This window comes from Scyliorhinus canicula, chromosome 9 (genome assembly GCF_902713615.1).
Source record: "Scyliorhinus canicula chromosome 9, sScyCan1.1, whole genome shotgun sequence".
NCBI lineage: Eukaryota > Metazoa > Chordata > Chondrichthyes > Carcharhiniformes > Scyliorhinidae > Scyliorhinus > Scyliorhinus canicula.
The window spans coordinates 127,050,430-127,068,580 of record NC_052154.1 but is presented as its reverse complement, the minus strand read 5'-3'; the positions used below and the strand labels follow the sequence as shown (position 1 = coordinate 127,068,580).

At 44.1% G+C, this 18,151-nt stretch overlaps 1 protein-coding gene across 1 annotated transcript in view; it reads right to left on the bottom strand.

The window, feature by feature from the left end:
* Nucleotides 1-18,151, bottom strand: part of LOC119970936 (receptor-type tyrosine-protein phosphatase beta-like) — a 244,018-nt gene that overhangs the window by 77,707 nt on the left and 148,160 nt on the right. Inside the window, exons 28-30 of the mRNA XM_038806046.1 lie at nucleotides 16,108-16,377; nucleotides 11,206-11,466; nucleotides 3,024-3,311 (exon numbers count right to left, since the gene is read on the bottom strand). Of these exons, the coding sequence (XP_038661974.1) occupies nucleotides 3,024-3,311; nucleotides 11,206-11,466; nucleotides 16,108-16,377 (819 nt within the window). The remainder of the gene's footprint in view (nucleotides 1-3,023; nucleotides 3,312-11,205; nucleotides 11,467-16,107; nucleotides 16,378-18,151) is intronic.

Genomic DNA, 18,151 nt, shown 5'->3' with positions numbered 1-18,151 from the left:
ATGCATTCTAGTTTGAAGGGAAATGAAAATAAACAATCCTGACATCTGCCTGTCTGGAATGACTACCCTGTCAATTACAGCATATTAAAAGTTATGTCTCTCTAAACGTGAATAGAAGCCTTGCCGTCAAAGGATCTCGGGGGGTTTAAAGACTTGTGATGTGCTTTGACTTTAATTTTCTATATTTCTGTCTGAAGTGTAAGGGGCAGGTAAACGGACAGGGATTTTGCACTGTTTCAGCCTGGACTGCTTCTTAGCTTTGAAGCAGGAGTAATTGATTTTGGGGGGGGGGGGGGGGGGGGGGTCTGATGGGTGGCCTGTCTTGTGGGGATTGACTCAGCAATTCCCAAGTTGTGGGGACAGAGTGCGAATGATGCCCAACTTGTCAGCAAGGTGGGGGGGGGGGGGGGGGGGGGGGGAAACCTGAATCAGAGAGGATTTGTGTTGTAGGGGTAGGGGGCCAGCCACCAGACCTCACTATTGGGCCACCCACTGAAAATGGTAGCCCAATAGTGGGATTTGGAATGGAATCCCTTGTGATCTCCACCATGCATGTATTTGCAAGGCTGGGGAGAGTGAATCGCTTCTGGGTGCCACTCCCAGCGCCAGTGATCGAGCTCCAGCAGGAAAACAAAGCCTTCCAAATGAAGAACCCAGTCCAATATCTTGAATTAATGTACATTTCAATTAATTTATCGAACAATTTATTTTGAAGTTTATTGCAGCAAAGAGTGCCAAAGACATTTGACATGAAATATTTTTAGCTCATGAACAGAACGCGCGTTCATCCAATTTGGGTTACATATAGAATAGGCAATATTTGATTCACTTCCGTTAGCCACTGCAGCAGTGAGGTATCTCAAGACATATCTCAGGACTTGTTTAAGCAATCCTGGCACATGCGAGAAACACATATCGGAAACTTGCATTCATCCCATCCCACTCTCTCCCAATCTGTGATTTGCTGACCACAGTATAGTTGGAAAATGGGTGTGAAGAGTACCAAAATACAGAAATGTGGCTTCAGAGTTGAAGGTGGCAAAACAAATCAAGACCCAGGAGCTGACTGATCTAACTGCCTTCCTATGGTGAGTGAGAAGGTTCCGAGTTTCAATCCCTACTCTAGACTTTCAGACCACAAGCTAGTATGTAGTACTGAGCGAGTGCTGTATTAATGAACATTTGTGATCTTTGAAAGAGATACTAAACTGAAGTCTGACACTGGTTCAAGCAGATGCTAAATATCTTATGACAGCATTTGAAGAGGGAGAAAGAACACTCCTGGTGTCTTAGCCAACACTTCTCCTACAATTAGCACCAACGACACATAGGGTGGGAATTTCCGGCTACGCCTGCCCGGCGACCGGAAATTACCACCAGAGGTCAACGGACCTTTACATGGCCCACCATTTCATCCCTGGCAATCTTGCGGCAGGCGTGGCCTAAGAATCCTGCCCATGGAATCCCTACAATGCAGAATTAGGCCATTCAGACCATCAGATCTACACCAACCCTCTATTCCGGTAACCCCATAACTCCAACTAATATTTTGGACACAAAGGGACAATTTAGGGTGGCCAATCTACCAAACCTGCACATCTTTGGACTGTGGGAGGAAACCAGAGCACCCCGAGGAAGCCCACCCAGACAGGGGGGGAAAACAATGTCGGAATCAAACCTGGTCTCTGGCGCTGTGAGGCAGCAGTCCTAACCACTGTCCTAAATGCTGCCACATTTGCATATTAGCAACCATTACTGTAGGTCATTATGTTTTGAAGCACAAAGTTATATCAAAACAAGAGGTTGGATTTTGTATTCCATCGCCAGCAGCAGGTTGGAAGGCCAAGAAGTGGGGCGGATGCAGGGGGGTGGGGGGAAATGGCCTTCCTGACAGTTCACGATCTGTCTGAAAATTTACAAGGCTGGGGGAAGATTTTTATTTTACCGATTGTGGTGGTGGCAGGGGGAGGAGTCCCATGACATGGGGAAAGCCTTGTAGCTTTCAAAGTGAAGGCTAGGTTGGGAAAATGGTAAGCAAAAACCTCCTTCGCAGGTTCCCTGGGTGCATCAGAGCTAGTTTGGTGGGTAGGATGTTCACAATCATGAAGGGTTTTATTAAAGTCAATAAGGAATAATGTCTCTCCGAAGGATGCAAAATAATTGCCAAAATAAATATATATATATATAAAAATATATAGATATGTAACTATATAATATATATATATTTTTTTTATTTGTTATTTTTACGCAGAACGCTATGGTGATTTGGAATGAACTGCCTCAACTGTTGTGGAAACATTTAATCGTATCTATCAGAAGATAATTAAATGTATCCCTTTTTTATTCCTTCATGGAACATGGGCATCGCAGACTATGCCACCATTTAATGCACATCCCTAATTGCTCTTGAGGGGGCAGTTAAGAATCAACCACATTGCTGTGGGCCTGGAATCACATGTAGGTCAGACCAGGTAAGAATGGCAGATTTCCTTCCCTAAAAGGACATTGGTGAACCAGATGGGTTTTACAACAGTAAAATGGTTTCATGGTCATCAATAGACTTTTAATGCCAGATTTGTATTGAATTCATTGAATCTGCAGTGGTGGGATTTGAACCTGGGTCCCCAGAGCATTACTCTGGGTCTCTGGTTTACTAGTCCAGAGACAATACCACTACGCCATCTCCTCCCCTTGAAAAGTAAATAACTGCGACAGAGTAAGAGTGGGATGAACTCATTCACAGTTAGCACATACAATAGATTGAATGCCTGCCTTTTCTAGATGAAGATTTTATGACTCGAGAGAGTATCTTAACTTTTGCTTCATGTACTGAAAGAGGACTCCAGATCAGAACCCCCCCCCCCCCCCCACTCCCCCACCAGATAGAAATAAAGATGGTAGGTGCTGGATTTTTAAAAAATCTTTTGCAAAATGCAATATCTGAGAACTTTCTTTTGATACGAACTCTCCAGAGCCACATCTGTTTGTTCACGGTGAAGAGAATGTGCTGAGTTTCTACTTACGTGAAATGCCAGAACGACACACTACATTGGTCGGTACACTGGGCCGACCACACGACAGGGTGATGACGTTCACAGAATAATTTGTGAAGAATGTAACATTGGTCAGTGTGAAAAATGTATCTTGTTGGGGACATGTTGAACTGTTGGCAGTTAAGGCACCATCCCCTGCATCGTTTACTGCGTCGATACGAAAACCGGAGTACACTCCGCTCGGACAGGCCCAATTCAAACGGAGGATAGGGTTGCGATCGACTCCTTCACACTTCAGGGATGAGATCGCGGCTGCATCTGCAGGGAACCAAAACTCACATTTATGTAACAAGGAAGAAAACCTTCATCAATTAAAGTCATTGAGTTGGGGAAAATGAAATCCTGTTACATACAACTTTTTCCCTTTCTTTGGTTCCGAATGCCCCTCACTGACTTTTGCTCGCCTTCTCTCCTGAAGACAGTGATTTCCTTAGGTACCATCTCAAGAGTTGATCACTCTCTAGTCTCTCGCTCAAGTAGCTCTTCTTGTGTGAACTTAGCTAATATGTCTCTTTCTATATGATGTTTGCCCAGAGTGTACCATTCTAACTAAACCTAATCTAATCTTCACTGGATAATCAGGATGAAGAGGTTTGGCCGATTTGATTTCTATTCACTCGCCCAGGTGCTCCAAGATTAATTTTGCCATCCTCTGGCTAACCTGGGAGTAGTTTACCCAGTCATGGCCATGAATCTAACCTGGACACTTCCTTTCTGTGAAGTTAAGCATCCTAATTTTTAGAATCAAAGGACCCCTGCAGTGCAGAGGAAGCTATTTGGCCCAACAAGTCTGCACCAACCCTCAGAGCACTCTACCTAGGCCCAATCTCACCCTATCGCCGAAACCCCACCTAACCTATGGATACAAAGGGGCAAATTAGAATGGCTAATCCACCTCCCCCGCACATCTTTTGAACTGTGGGAGGCAAGTGGAGCACCCGGAGGAAATCTACGCAGACACGGGAGAATGTGCAACTCCACATAGACAGTCACCCAAGATCAGAATCGAACCCGGGTCCCTGGCACTGTGAGGCAGCAGCACTAACCGCTGTACCACCCTATTTTATAGTACATTTACTAATAAATCACGAGGAAAGACACATCTGCACTTCTATTGAATGATCAGCATTCAGCAACGATGTAATCTCAAAACTACGTGAGTATGGAGCTTCGCTTCAGTGGAGAGTGTAGTAAATTCATATTTTTGTATTTTGATTTTATTTTATTTTAGTCCTTTGTTGTTATTGGAGGGAATGGCACCATTTATCTAGCTTGCAACTCCACAGGCTGTACCATTTGTTTAAAAGTTTAATTCACTCATCAAAATCACATTAAATCACTCATCAAAACAAAAACTCATCAAGGGGCTTTTCACAGTAACTTCATTGAAGCGTACTCGTGACAATAAACGGTTTTCATTTTCATTTTTTCAAAATGGCAAATTATTTAACCAGGCTTTTATCAATAAACTCAAAATGAATGATTTATTGTAAAGCAAAACTCATTTTTCAGAAAAAGTTGCAAGAGCTAGTTAAGACACAATTTGAAATCTGGAAGGGTCACTATCTATCCCTTTTGAAATACCCCAGAGCACACATGCACACTCACACACACAAAAAGAATGACGTCTGCAGTTTTCTGACACTGTTGATCTGAAGTTCCCTCATGTCAAGATATAAGAACTAGGAACAGGAGTAGGCCATCTGGCCCCTCGAGCCTGCTTCGTCATTCAATGAGATCATGGCTGATCTGTTGTGGGCTCAGCTCCACTTTCCCACCCGAACATCATAAGCCTTTATTCTTCAAAAAACTATCTATCTTTATCTTGAAAACATTTAATGAAGGAGCCTCAACTGCTTCACTGGGTAGGGAATTCCATAGATTCACAACCCTTTGGGTGAAGAAGTTCCTCCTAAGATAGATCACTAACCCTAGTAGATGCCTGGAAGTTCTCACCAATGGAGCTTTGAAATGGAGGAAAATAGAAATGGACAAATCCTTCTCATCTCAGCCTCTTGTATTTCCAAAGAAAGACAAGTTCCACCAAGATAAGAATTCCTAGCTAGATACTGACAACCACCATTTCAGGTAAAGCAAAGAAAATGCAAACTGTGCCACTTTTCACTTTCTCAGTTCTGTCCCAACTGATTTCCTTTTAAAAAAAAAAGGTCAAAGCTTAAAGCTCATCTCAGTTAGGTGATTTCTGACAAATCAACATTTTTTTTAGTCTTTCCATTTAAGAGGCAATTTAGAGTGGCCTATCCATCTACCCTGCACACCTTTGGGTTGTGGGGGTGAGACCCACATAGATACGGGAGCATGTGCAAACTCCATGCGGACAGTGACCCAGGGCCAGGCTTGAACCCGGGTCCTCGATGCTGTGAGGCAGCAGTGATAACCACTGCACCACCATGTAGCCCTCGCAAATACTATCCTTTGTCCTTAAACCATTTTTTTCTCCATCAATTAAAGAAATTGCAGCTTGAATAAGCAAACAGCTCTCCCCCTCAAGGGCCATGTGGGTCTGTTAGCTGAAATCATGTGGTTTCCTAGAAAAGACAATCCAAAGAGAACTTATAACCCTTTTAAAAAGAAACCCGGGTCAGCTTCCCAGTGTCAAGGTAATTCAATGCCCTTCCATTTTTTAAAGAAAACATTGACTTGGAAGATATTGTTCTAACACCTTCAATACTAGATATTTTTGTGTCTTCCCTTTGGGCTAGATTAGCATAGAATTAGGTTAAAGAATTGATTGCTGAAAATAAATGAAGTGGAAATATTTATCAATGGCGACTGACAAAATCCACAGTGGATTATTCTTAGCCTGGCAGCATGTTACTAGTGGAGTCCCAAAGGCATCTGTTTTGTGGCATTCTTTTTAAAGAAAACATCTTCACATGGGGCAGCACGGTAGCATGGTGGTTAGCACAAATGCTTCACAGCTCCAGGGTCCCAGGTTCAATTCCCGGCTGGGTCACTGTCTGTGTGGAGTCTGCACGTCCTCCCCGTGTGTGCGTGGGTTTCCTCCGGGTGCTCCGGTTTCCTCCCACAGTCCAAAGATGTGCGGGTTAGGTGGATTGGCCATGCTAAATTGCCCGTAGTGTCCTAAAAAGTAAGGTTGGGGGGGGGGGGGGGGGGGGGGGGGGGGTTTGTTGGGTTACGGGTATAGGGTGGATACGTGGGTTTGAGTATGGCGATCATTGCTCGGCACAACATCGAGGGCCGAAGGGCCTGTTCTGTGCTGTACTGTTCTATGTTCTATGTGATCTCGGGCTCAGATGAAGCAAAATGACAAAATTGGGAGAAAACACAAAACTCATGGATGTACCGAGTTCAAAGCTGCACAGGATTTGAATATGCTTGGAAACTGGGCAGACTAAAACAAGAAGGGGCCATTAATTAAATGGAAATAAAAGTGAGTGGTAACAGATAGAAATGTGGGGTACTGATTGAAAATAAATGCAAGAGATTGCAACGTTGTTCAAAGATAGGGTATAAAGCAAATCAAATGTTTGATTGTATTAATAGTAATAATCAAGTCAAACAGGGCGGTAACCCTACCATTTTATTAGTCATTGGTTTGTTGTCCTTACAACAGTGTGCGTAGTTTTGGTCATCAGAGTACAAAAAGGATTTTGTAGCTATGAGTAGAGCAACCAGAATGATTGAGGGGAAATAAGGGTTGGGTTATGATTCAGTGATTATGTCGACGTGGCATTGTGTCACCAGAAAAGGTGGTGAGCAATTCCACGACTGTCGTTTTGAGGATTATGAAAGGGATTGGATAATGCAAACCTGGATGAGCTCTTTCATCCAGTTGTGAACAACAGAACCAGACACAGTAGCTGATATTTGAAGAAGAGTAATTTAAAACTCATCCTCGGGAACAGTTCCGTTATCAAGTGATCAATTTATGAAACAGGCTACCGAGAACAGATAGTATTGATTAATTCAAATTAGATAGCTTTCTATCAGAAAATATATCTGCAATATGGTATAAAAATAATTCAAAATATGACATGGTAATTTTAGCAACAAAATTCAAAATGTGCGATACATGTTTTGTATGTGTGCATTGTGGGAAGTGTCTCTGACTGCCAGTTTCCAAATCTGGGGAGAAGCTTACTGACAGTATGAGAGGTTCAAGTGCTCTTGGCCACACGGTAGCATGGTGGTTAGCATAAATGCTTCACAGCTCCAGGGTCCCATGTTCGATTCCCGGCTGGGTCACTGTCTGTGCGGAGTCTGCACGTCCTCCCCGTGTGTGCGTTGGTTTCCTCCGGGTGCTCCGGTTTCCTCCCACAGTCCAAAGATGTGCGGATTAGGTGGATTGGCCATGCTAAAATTGCCCTTAGTGTCCTAAAAATAGGGGGGGGGTTACTGGTATAGGGTGGATACGTTGGCTTGAGTAGGGTGATCATTGCTCGGCACAACATTGAGGGCCGAAGGGCCTGTTCTGTGCTGTACTGTTCTATGTTCTATGAAAGCATATTGTAAGAAATGGTCAGTCTACAGGCAGACTGGGGAAAATGATGAAGCAAAATGTGAGACCATCCATGGAGGGAGGAAGAGGAGATAGTGCAGGGATCTTCTAGGTGTGTTGAATTTATAAACAGGTATTCTGTGTTGCATACAACAATTTGGAGGTGGTTAATGACAAGTAAAGCCACAACACTGAGGATCAAGCGATTCTCAAAAAAGGAAAAAATTAAATATAGAAACACAGCAATACAGGCATTTCATAGTCACGGGAATGGATATTTGTTTTGCAGTTGCAATCAAGAGTCCCAAATGGTTTGTTGATTCACAAGGATCAGTGTTGGGGGTGTCAAGGAGAAGGTACGAAGTATTTTGGAGAGGATTGTATTGGAATCAAGAACATGAAGAAATATTGAGGTGAAAGAGGAAGCATCAGAAATGGCAATAAAAATTAAAGAGAAAGACCTCATTTAGTCCAGCAACAGAAAGGCAAGGGTAGAAAATACACTGGTGGAGAAATAATGCAGCAAGGTTGAGATATTTAGGACAAAGGGACTGACCAGACGACATGGGTGAAGGATTCCATCTGAAAAGGATGAGGGATAATGCTTTCAATGCTTAGGTGGTCTTAAGCTGATATGGCATAAGGGAGAGAAAAACATGACAAGTCACAAAAATGTGAATGCAGAAAGCTTTATAACAAAATTGGGGGATGAGAAGCATTAATAACAATGGAATGCATCTAACAGATGTTGCTTAGCTTTGGAGAAATCAAGCAACTTTTTACAGGTTATAATAACTTAGAGAAGGACAAAGTGAGAGAATAAAGTAATAGAGCCTCCATTTTAAACTCATACAGTCCATGCTTTATTTATTTTCTTCCATGTAAATTCCTACATCCACATTTATAACGAATACTGCCTATGTATGCATGGCAATACATCCACTGTGGAGGGTGAACATTGAGTGTGCCAATTTCCATGTGTGAATAGAGTACCTTATAATTAAAGGGACTGACAGGAAGTGGGTGCTGTTGCAATTTTACTAATACAAACATGGCAATATTATGACTTTGAAATGGCTGTGATGGGTCACTCTATACTGATGTGGGTCAATCAGAGCACAGTGGATGTGGAATGAGGACAGAGAAAATGGCAAGGGGTGTTTTCAAGGAGAAAGATAATGAGAAAAAAAACAGTGAGATTAGTTTTTGATTCTTTTCAGTGAAGGGATGATACAGAATGATGGGCTGAATGACCTTTGGTAAAGTTCTCTGGGCCTATGAGCATGGTGTTCTAATTTAATGGAAGGTTCCATTTCAGAAAGCAAATCAATAACATTAGAAGTGCCTCCAATATACTTCAAACACATGTTATGAAAGAAAATTATTTTAAAATCTCATTGGCACCAAAATAAATATTACTTATCCTCTTGAATTGGGGCCCAATTATAGATCTCAGCTAGCTCAATGAGTGGTCTGCTTTTTTTGCTCTCAAAAATTATTAAGTAGCTTGGCCTAAAAATGGTGCTGCACTCGTGCAACCATGGCGGAATGGGGATTTTCTTTCACTGTGACAGCATGCATGGTTGCTAGTGTACATGAACTTCCAAAAAGCATTTGATAAAGTGTTGCACAATCGAGCTCTGAGCAAACTTCGAGATCACAGAATAAAAGCAACAGCAATAAAACGGATACCAAATTGGCTGAGTGACAGGAGACAAAGAATAGTGGTGAATGGGTGAATGGTTATTTTTCAGACCCAAGTTAGGTTTATACTCTAGTTTCCCCGAGGGTCACTGTTCGAACCCCAGCACTTCCTGATATATGCTGATGACCTAGACCTTGGTGTACGGAGCACAATTTCAAATTTAACAACCCCAAAATTGGAAGCACTGTGAACATAGTGTAGAATTCCAAAAGGACAAAGGCAGACTTGGAGGAATGGGTAGGCAAGTGGCAGATAAAATTTAATACAGAGAATTGTGCAGTGATTTGGTTTGGTGGGAAGAATGCAGAGAATTCTCTGACCGTTGGATTCTCTCTTCTGGCAGGCAGCGCACCCCGCCCACGGGTTTCCTGGTGGCATGGGGTGGGTTCAATAGGAAATTCCACTGACAAGTGGCGGGAGCACGGGGCAGCAGGGTAGCATGGTGGTTAGCATAAATGCTTCACAGCTCCAGGGTCCCAGGTTCGATTCCCCGCTGGGTCACTGTCTGTGCGGAGTCTGCACGTCCTCCCCGTGTGTGCGTGGGTTTCCTCCGGGTGCTCCGGTTTCCTCCCACAGTCCAAAGATGTGCGGGTTAGGTGGATTGGCCAAGATAAATTGCCCGTAGTGTCCTAAAAAAAAGTAAGGTTAAGGGGGGGGGTTGTTGGGTTACGGGTATAGGGTGGATACGTGGGTTTGAGTAGGGTGATCATTGCTCGGCACAACATCGAGGGCCGAAGGGCCTGTTTCGTGCTGTACTGTTCTATGTTCTATGAGTAGGGGATTCCTCTGCCAGCAAATGACATCTCACCAAGAACCATGTGGCGGGGACCAGAGAATCCAGCTGAATATAAAATAAAGGGCACAATTCTAATGGAGGTGCAGATGCAGAGGGACCTGGTTGGGTAGGTGCAGAAAATCAGCGAAGGTGACAGTGAAGGTTTAGAGCATGGTTGATAAATAATAAGTCATCCTAGGCTTTATCAATAGGAAGTTAAATTTGTATATAACACTGATTTGGCTTCAGCTAGAGGGTTGCATCCAGTTTTGGGCACCATGTTTCAGGAAATATGTGAAACCATAAATAGGGTGCAGAAAAGCTTCACGAGAATAATTTAGGAATGTAAAGATTTAGCCATGCGGATCGATTGGAGAAGTTGAACTGTTTTCCTTGAAGAAGTTTGGGAGGAGATTTGATAAACGTATTCAAAATGAGTAGGGGACTGAGTCATTGGGAGAAACTGTTCCTATTGGTAGAAAGATTGAGGACCAGGAGAACATTAAGCAAAGGAAGCAATTGCAACATGAGGAAAAACTTTGTACGCAGTGAATGGTTAGCACTTGGAATGCACTGCCTGAGAGCGTGGCGGAGGAAGGTTCAATCGAGGCATTGAAAAGGGAACTGGATCATCATTTGTAAAGGAAAATGTGCAGGGCAACAGTGAAAAAAATAGGAGGGTGTGGCACTAGGTGAACTGCTCCTCTAAGAGCGTAGACATGATAGACTGAATGGCCGCCATCTGTGTTGTAACCATTCTATAATTCTAGTTGCCTTACTGTATTCAGGTACTTGAACAAGTATCAGTGCACCTGGGGGCAGCCTCTTGGGTCTAATGCAAAGGTGGTCAAGCAGTTGACAAATAGAAAAATACCCAAGCTACTTAGTCCTTCAAAAATGGCTGTTGTGGTCAGTCTTCTTTCAGCACTCCAACTCATTACAGATTTATTTCACTTGAGTCATTTGATTGACACAACTTGGAATCTATCTGCTCCTGTTCTCAGGCAATGAAACTATCATCTGCTTACACATTTCATGTCCGTTTAAAGAAACATTTTTTGGGTGAATGCATGCATGCGGATACATGTATAAGTAGTTATGCATTGGAATAATTACTTGTTTTTGACTCCTGATGATACAAAGATTAGGACAAACATATTGACAAGTAACTGGGAGCTTTGACACTTACCAGTACAGTGGTTCAAGCTGACAGAATTTCCTTCAATCGTATTTGCTACCAAGGTTAAGACTGTAAATGTGAACTGAGCTCCTGATGTCAAGCCACTGATGGTACTCGAATTGGTCCTGACTGTTGTGTTGGAAGGTGGACTCCCATCAGTTCTCACTCTGTATTGGTAATTACTCTTGTACCCAAATGGTGCGTCCCATGTCAGATTTATAGAGGTGGCGTCACTATTTACAACATTGAGATTTCTGATGGGGTTTGGTTCTGGTGAAAAAAATTCAAGTTAGAGATGATCTGGTGTTTTTTGCTCCCCTCTTTAATTTTCCTCCCCCATTTCCTGCCAACTCCTTGATGTAAAGCAATCTGTTGTTATAGAACATAGAACAGCACAGCACAGAACAGGCCCTTCGGCCCTCAATGTTGTGCAAACCTTGTCCGAAACCAAGATCAAGCTATCCCACTCCCTGTCGTTCTGGTGTGCTCCATGTGCCTATCCAATAACCGCTTGAAAATTCCTAAAGTGTCTGACTCCACTATCACAGCAGGCAGTCCATGCCACACCCTAACGACTCCGAGTAAAGAACCTACGTCGGACATCCCTCCTATATATCCCACCCTGAATCTTACAGTTATGCCCCCTTGTAACAGCTACATCCACCCGAGGAAATAGTCTCTGAACATCCACTCTATCTATCCCCCTCATCATCTTATACACATCTAATAAGTCACCTCTCATCCTCCTCCGCTCCAAAGAGAAAAGCCCTAGCTCCCTCAACCTTTCCTCATAAGACCTATCCTCCAACCCAGGCAGCATTCTGGTAAATCTTCTTTGCACCCTTTCCAATGCTTCCACATCCTTCCTATAGTGAGGTGACCAGAACTGCACACAATACTCCAAATGTGGTCTCACCAGGGTCCTGTACAGTTGCAGCATAACCCCACGGCTCTTAAACTCAAGCCCCCGTTAATAAACGCTAACACACTACAGGCCTTCTTCACAGCTCTATCCACTTGAGTGGCAACCTTCAGAGATCTGTGGACATGAACCCCAAGATCTCTCTGTTCCTCCACATTCCTCAGAACCCTGCCGTTGACCCTGTAATCCGCATTCACATTTTTCCTACCAAAATGAATCACCTCGCACTCATTTATTAGACATTGCCAATACTACCATTGACTGGGCTCACTTCCTTCAGTTTCCTCAGATGTATTTGATCCAATCCTGGTGATCCATCAACTTCAAGTATTGCCAATTTTTTCGATAACACCTCCTCATCAAATTTTAGCCAACCCAGTGTCTCAATTCCCTCCTCTTTCATTATGACCATCGCAGCATCTCCATGCTTAGTAATGATAGATGCAAAGTAATAATTTAGTACCTCAAGCTCCTGCAAAAATCCCTCATCAGTCCTATTCCTAGTTTTCCCACTATTAATATTTATATGTCAGTGGAAGACTTGGATTCCCTTTTATGTTGGCTTCCAGTCTTTTCCCATACTCTCCATTTGTTGCTCTTATTTCCTTTTCCATTTCACCATTGAACTTTCTATATCCAGTTTGGTTTTTACTTGTATTATCAAAATGAAATCTTGTCAAATGCAACTTTTTTGCTTCATGCTTCCCACTCGTTTATTAGACAGGAAGCTGCCTTTCTGACTCACCTTTCCCCTTTGTGAGAATGCACCTCCACCATTCCCAATGCTCAAGTGTTCAATTCAAATTTGCCTGGGCCAAATCAGTTCATACTCCATTGAAATCGGTCCTCTCCCAATTATTTTTTTTACCCTGCATTGCTTTTTGTTCTTTTCCATAGCTGAATTAAACCTCATGACACAATGATCAATGTACCCAAACTGTTTCTCTGCTGTTACTCCTTGTCTCACTTCATTTCCCAGAACTAGAGACAATGGGCGGGATTCTCCGACCCCCAGCCGATTTTCGGGCGGGGGCAGGGTTTACGCCACGCTGGTCGGGGGCCTTTGGCAACGCCCCCTGGCAAATCTTCCGGCCGCGATGGGCCGAGTGGTTGTCGTTTCCTGGCCAGTTCCGCCGGCGTGAAATGGACATGGTCCATCATGGCGGGACCTGGCTTGTAGGCCGGCTAGGTGAGTCCTCGGTGGGATGCGGCTCAGGGAGGGGGCCCCTCACAATGGCCTGGCCCGCGATCGGGGTCCATTGATCTGGGACGGACCTGTGCCGCGGGGGCACTCTTTCCTTCCGCGCTGGCCTCTGTAGGGCTCCGCCATGGCCAACGCGGAGAAGAGCCCCCCCAACACATGCGCGGAACCACGCCGGCGGTTCTGCTCATGCGGCAACTCGCGTCGGCCCTTCGGCGCCAGCTGGCGCGGTGCCAACCTCTCCGCCACCGGCCTAGCCCCGGAAGTGCAGAGGATTCTGCACCTTCCGGTCGGCCCGATGCTGGAGTGGGTCGCGCCACTCTTGGCACTGGCGTCGGGCCATCCGGCCAGTTATGGGAGAATCCCGCCCAATGTTTCCTTTCTCATTAGACTGGGAACAGATTGCTACAGAAAATTCTCCCGAACACGGTCTAGAAATGTTTTCCTCCCCCTCTTCCCTTTACGCTAATGCTATTCCTGATAATTAAAGTCTGCCAATACGGCTATTCACTAGTTTTTACACCTCTGTAATTTTCTTGCAAATTTGATCCTGTAAATCTTTTCTGCCAGTTTGTGGCCTACAGAATACAACCAGTAGTGTAATAGCACATCTATTCTTTCTTAGCGGTAACGAACTAGCTTCCTTCTTTGACCCCTCTGGAACATTATGTCCACTAATATCACCCATTCTCCTTTATTTATCTATCTTTACAAAAAACCTTGTACCCAGTAATACTTGGTACCCGGTCCTGCCCTTTTTGCTATTATCAACATGACACCATATTTCCACATGGCTGTCAGTGCTTGCAGTTTCCATTTTTATTTATCACACTGTGCATTCACAAACGTGCACAATAACCCTAATTCAGACTGTATTGCATTTCCTCTTCCTCTGACCCAACCTAATACCTTATATTTGAATATTGCTGAAAAGACAGACATGTTACCAAAGCCTTTCAGTATTGATGTGATGATCGGTGCATAGACAGTACATCCCAGTGATTGGCTGAAGGAATCAAACAGCATTGCTTTGGTTGTTTATAATAGGCAGAGTACTGTATTTAACTAGTTCCTGCTTGCAAAGCCCAAAACAAAACATCCATTGCTAGATGCGATTCCATGATTGTACTCAACCAGCCAGCACTTGCAAAACTCCAAACAGAACAGCTATTGTCAGATGTTAAACAATAGATAAAAGCAAATTACAGCGGACGCTGGAACCTGAAACAAAAACAGAAAATACTGGACAATCTCAGCAGGTCTGACCGCATCGTTGGAGAGAAAAAGGAGCTCACGTTTCAAGTCTGGATGACTCTTTGTCAAAGCTTCTCTCTCCACAGATGCTGTCAGACCTGCTCAAGATTGTCCAGTATTTTCTGTACATGCTAAACAATCCTGAGTGCACTAATAGCTACACCAACAACCAACTTAAGGTAAGCAGTTGAGCTCATAATGTGGTTAATTTGACTTGTGAGAAGCAACATACATTCATACAGAGGGACATGGGGCGGGATTCTCTCAGCCCGGGCCCGGGGCTGGGCCGGAGAATCCCCATGACCGGCGCGAATCGCGCCACCCCACCCTGAAGCTGGCACGCGATTCTCCGCAGAGAGGAGAATCAGCACCATTGGCGCTGGCGTGGTTGGCGCGGCGCCGGTCGGGGGCCACTTTACGCAGCTGGCCCGCCAATTCTCAGCCCGGGATGGGCTGAACGGCCCTCGTGAAATCCACACCTGCTCTCAGCCGGCAGGAACTCGGCGTCGAAGGGTTGGGGGGGGGGGGGGGGGGGGGGTCCAAACCCAGGGGGAGCCTCCGATGTGGCTGGCCTATCGGGCTGGGGGCCTTGTTTCTTCCGCGCCGGTCCCTGTAGCCCTGCGTTGGGGCCGGCGCGTCAACGGAAGGCACTGCGCATGCGGGTGCTGGCGCCGGCGCCACTGCGCATGTGCGCGTTAGCACCGGGGCCACTGCGCATGCGCGGATCCCGCAGCTCCCAGTTCGTGCCGGGATCAGCAGCTGGAGTGGCATGAACCGCTCCAGTGCCGTGCTGGCCCCTTTTGCAGGCCAGAATTAATCCTCAGGTCAGTCCGTTCACGCCGTTGTAAAACATGACGGCGTTTATGACGCCGTGGACACTCTGCCGCGGGAGAATCCCGCCCATGGTCTCTGCAAACAAAAGGCCTTTTGCCTTTTTTCAATTACCCAGAAGCTCGGGGAACCTATCCTTCCCTGTTGCTTTTTCCAAAACATTGCCTCAGCCAATTAGTGTAGACATGCCTATTGGCACCCTTTCCTCTAGTATAAATCGTTGTGATTATTTGAAATTGGGCATTCTTTTTCAAACTGAGTGAAAAACAAAAGCTTCGACAAGATATCTCTTTTCAACAATACTCAAATTCTTTACTACCAAGTTACCTCACGATTTGTTACACTAGCGTTACCGGTCTCTCCCAATTCTTTATACACCTCCTTTTCCCTCCCTAATGTTACATCCTGTTTTCCCCTGTCAATTAAACCTTCCCCAAGAACACTAGACATTGCTCCCAGCTTTGGTTAGTTACAGCCCATCTGGTCTGTCCAGGTCCCGTCTCCCCTAGAACTGATCCCAAAGCTCTCGGAATCTAAAGCCCTCCCATCTCTCCAGTCATGTATTCACCTTTGTGCCCTCTAACTTTTATATTCACGGGCACACGCCACAGAACTATAGTGGAGATTGCTACCTTTTCATTTATATAAATAGCCAAACTAAAATTCCCGTCTTCCATGAAGGAAAACAGCACAGGACACTTACTTGTGAAGAGAGGTTTTGTCACAGAAATGCTGTACAAATTCTCACGAATAGTGGTAAAAACAGTTATGGTGTACTCGGTTCCAGAGTCAAGGCCAGAAATAATAGTTTGGTTATCTCCTGCAGAGTGCGACATTACATTTGTTGTTTGTGCCTTGTAGGTGACAGTAAAGTTGTAAGTTCCGATATCCATATTTTCTGGCCTTGACCAGCCAAACTCAATGGTGGAATTAGTGATGTCAGTCACGACTATGGTACCAGGTGGTGACGGAACTGTAGAAGAAATAAAGTTATATCCTGGAACATTTTGGATGAGGAAAACAAAAAATTGGCATATTTCAGAAGTTGAAATGACTCAGTCTTGGTATCACAGCACCTTAAATGTGGTTCTTCAATGAGCTGTACTGGTTATTTGCAATCTGTAGTCACAATCGCCAAAGAAACTTTCATTCCAGCATTTCAAAAGTAATACAATTACATATTTTACACTGGAGATACTCATCAGCAATTACAATGGAAACGTGTCAAAGTGGCTAATCTGGTGGTCTAGGGCTTGGAATCTGCTCTCAGAGTGGATCCTGCTGTAATGTGTCCTGAGTCTTTAAAATATTTTGAAAACCTTTTGTTTTAATTGAGTTCTTGACTGTTGGCTTCCTATTTTCTGTTATCTTTGATCTACCACATTAACTAATTGCAGAGCAAATGGATTGTCTCTACTCATCTCATTTTAGAAAGGACCTCTATAGGCAGTGAAGGCGACTTTTGCTCCATCACTGTGGTCAGATTCAAAACTCCCAAAAGAGCAAAACATAAATACATGGGAATGGAATTTAAACTAAAAACAGGGGTTGTTGGCTACATAGGCCCAGATTTTCATGCCTCAGCTTGTGTCAAAATGGAGATTGAGAAATCAGTGAATCCCTACAATGCAGGAGGTGCCCGTTTAGACCATCAAGTTGGCACTGACCCTCTGAAAGAACACCGTACTGAAGCCCAAACCCTCGCCCTATCTCCGTAACCCCACCTTAACCTTTGGACACTTAAGAGGGCAATTGGAATGACCAATCCACCTAGCGTGCACATCTTTGGACTGCAGAAACCGAAGCAATTGGAGGAAACCCACGCAGACACGTGGAAAATGTGCAAACTTCACACAGACAGGAACCCAAAGTCAGAATTGAACCCGGGTGCTTGGTGTTGTGAGGCAGCAGTGCTAACCATTATGTCACCGTGCCACCCCTGAAGGGTTGAAGATTAAGGGCTTCAAGTGAAGTGGTTGCTTTGTTTAATTGACAACTTGATCTTTATTCAAGTCAGTTTTCAATGCCAGTGTATTTATTTGAACAAGATTAAGATCTGTAAAGTGCATTAAACTTTCTTCAACAGAACGCGAACTGCCTGTATTTGATTCATGGCTTAATGAGAAGATGAGGGATCGATGTTTTTCCAAAGTGATTTTTGAATGGCTGTTTTTGTATTTCATGGGCATTTCAAAGACTTGACAATTTTATTATATCAATTCTTGGTTGCGTACATATTTCATTCTGTGTGAGTGAGTATGGCAGGAGCATGAGAAATCTGAAAGAACATGGGATGTATTGGGGGGGGGGGGGTAAGAATTAAAATATTTAAAAAAATATTTGTTAGAATAGCAAAAAATGAATGCAACAATAGCATTTGGAGGAAGTAGCCAGCACAATTTGCGCCATATTAGAGAGGATGATGTCCAGGTTAGTTGGATTGGAATAAGAATTGTTTCACAAATCGTATTAAAACGAGACAACATGAAGCACGTTTATTCTTCCATAGCAACGCCTTTTACCTGAATGAAGGGAGTGGTTCAGGATGAACAAATGTTCAGCCAAATGGGGGGAGCAGTTCGGTAACTGTTTAAGAAAGCAGAGATTCTGGTCAATGTACAAGAGATGACTGTCGGGGCTGGAGAATCTAATTGTATCAAGAGAATCAGAAAAGTTGTGAACATAGGTGGGTAAAGACTGCGCAATATGAGCAAATATGTAGTTGTGATCTGTGAAAACTAGGCCAG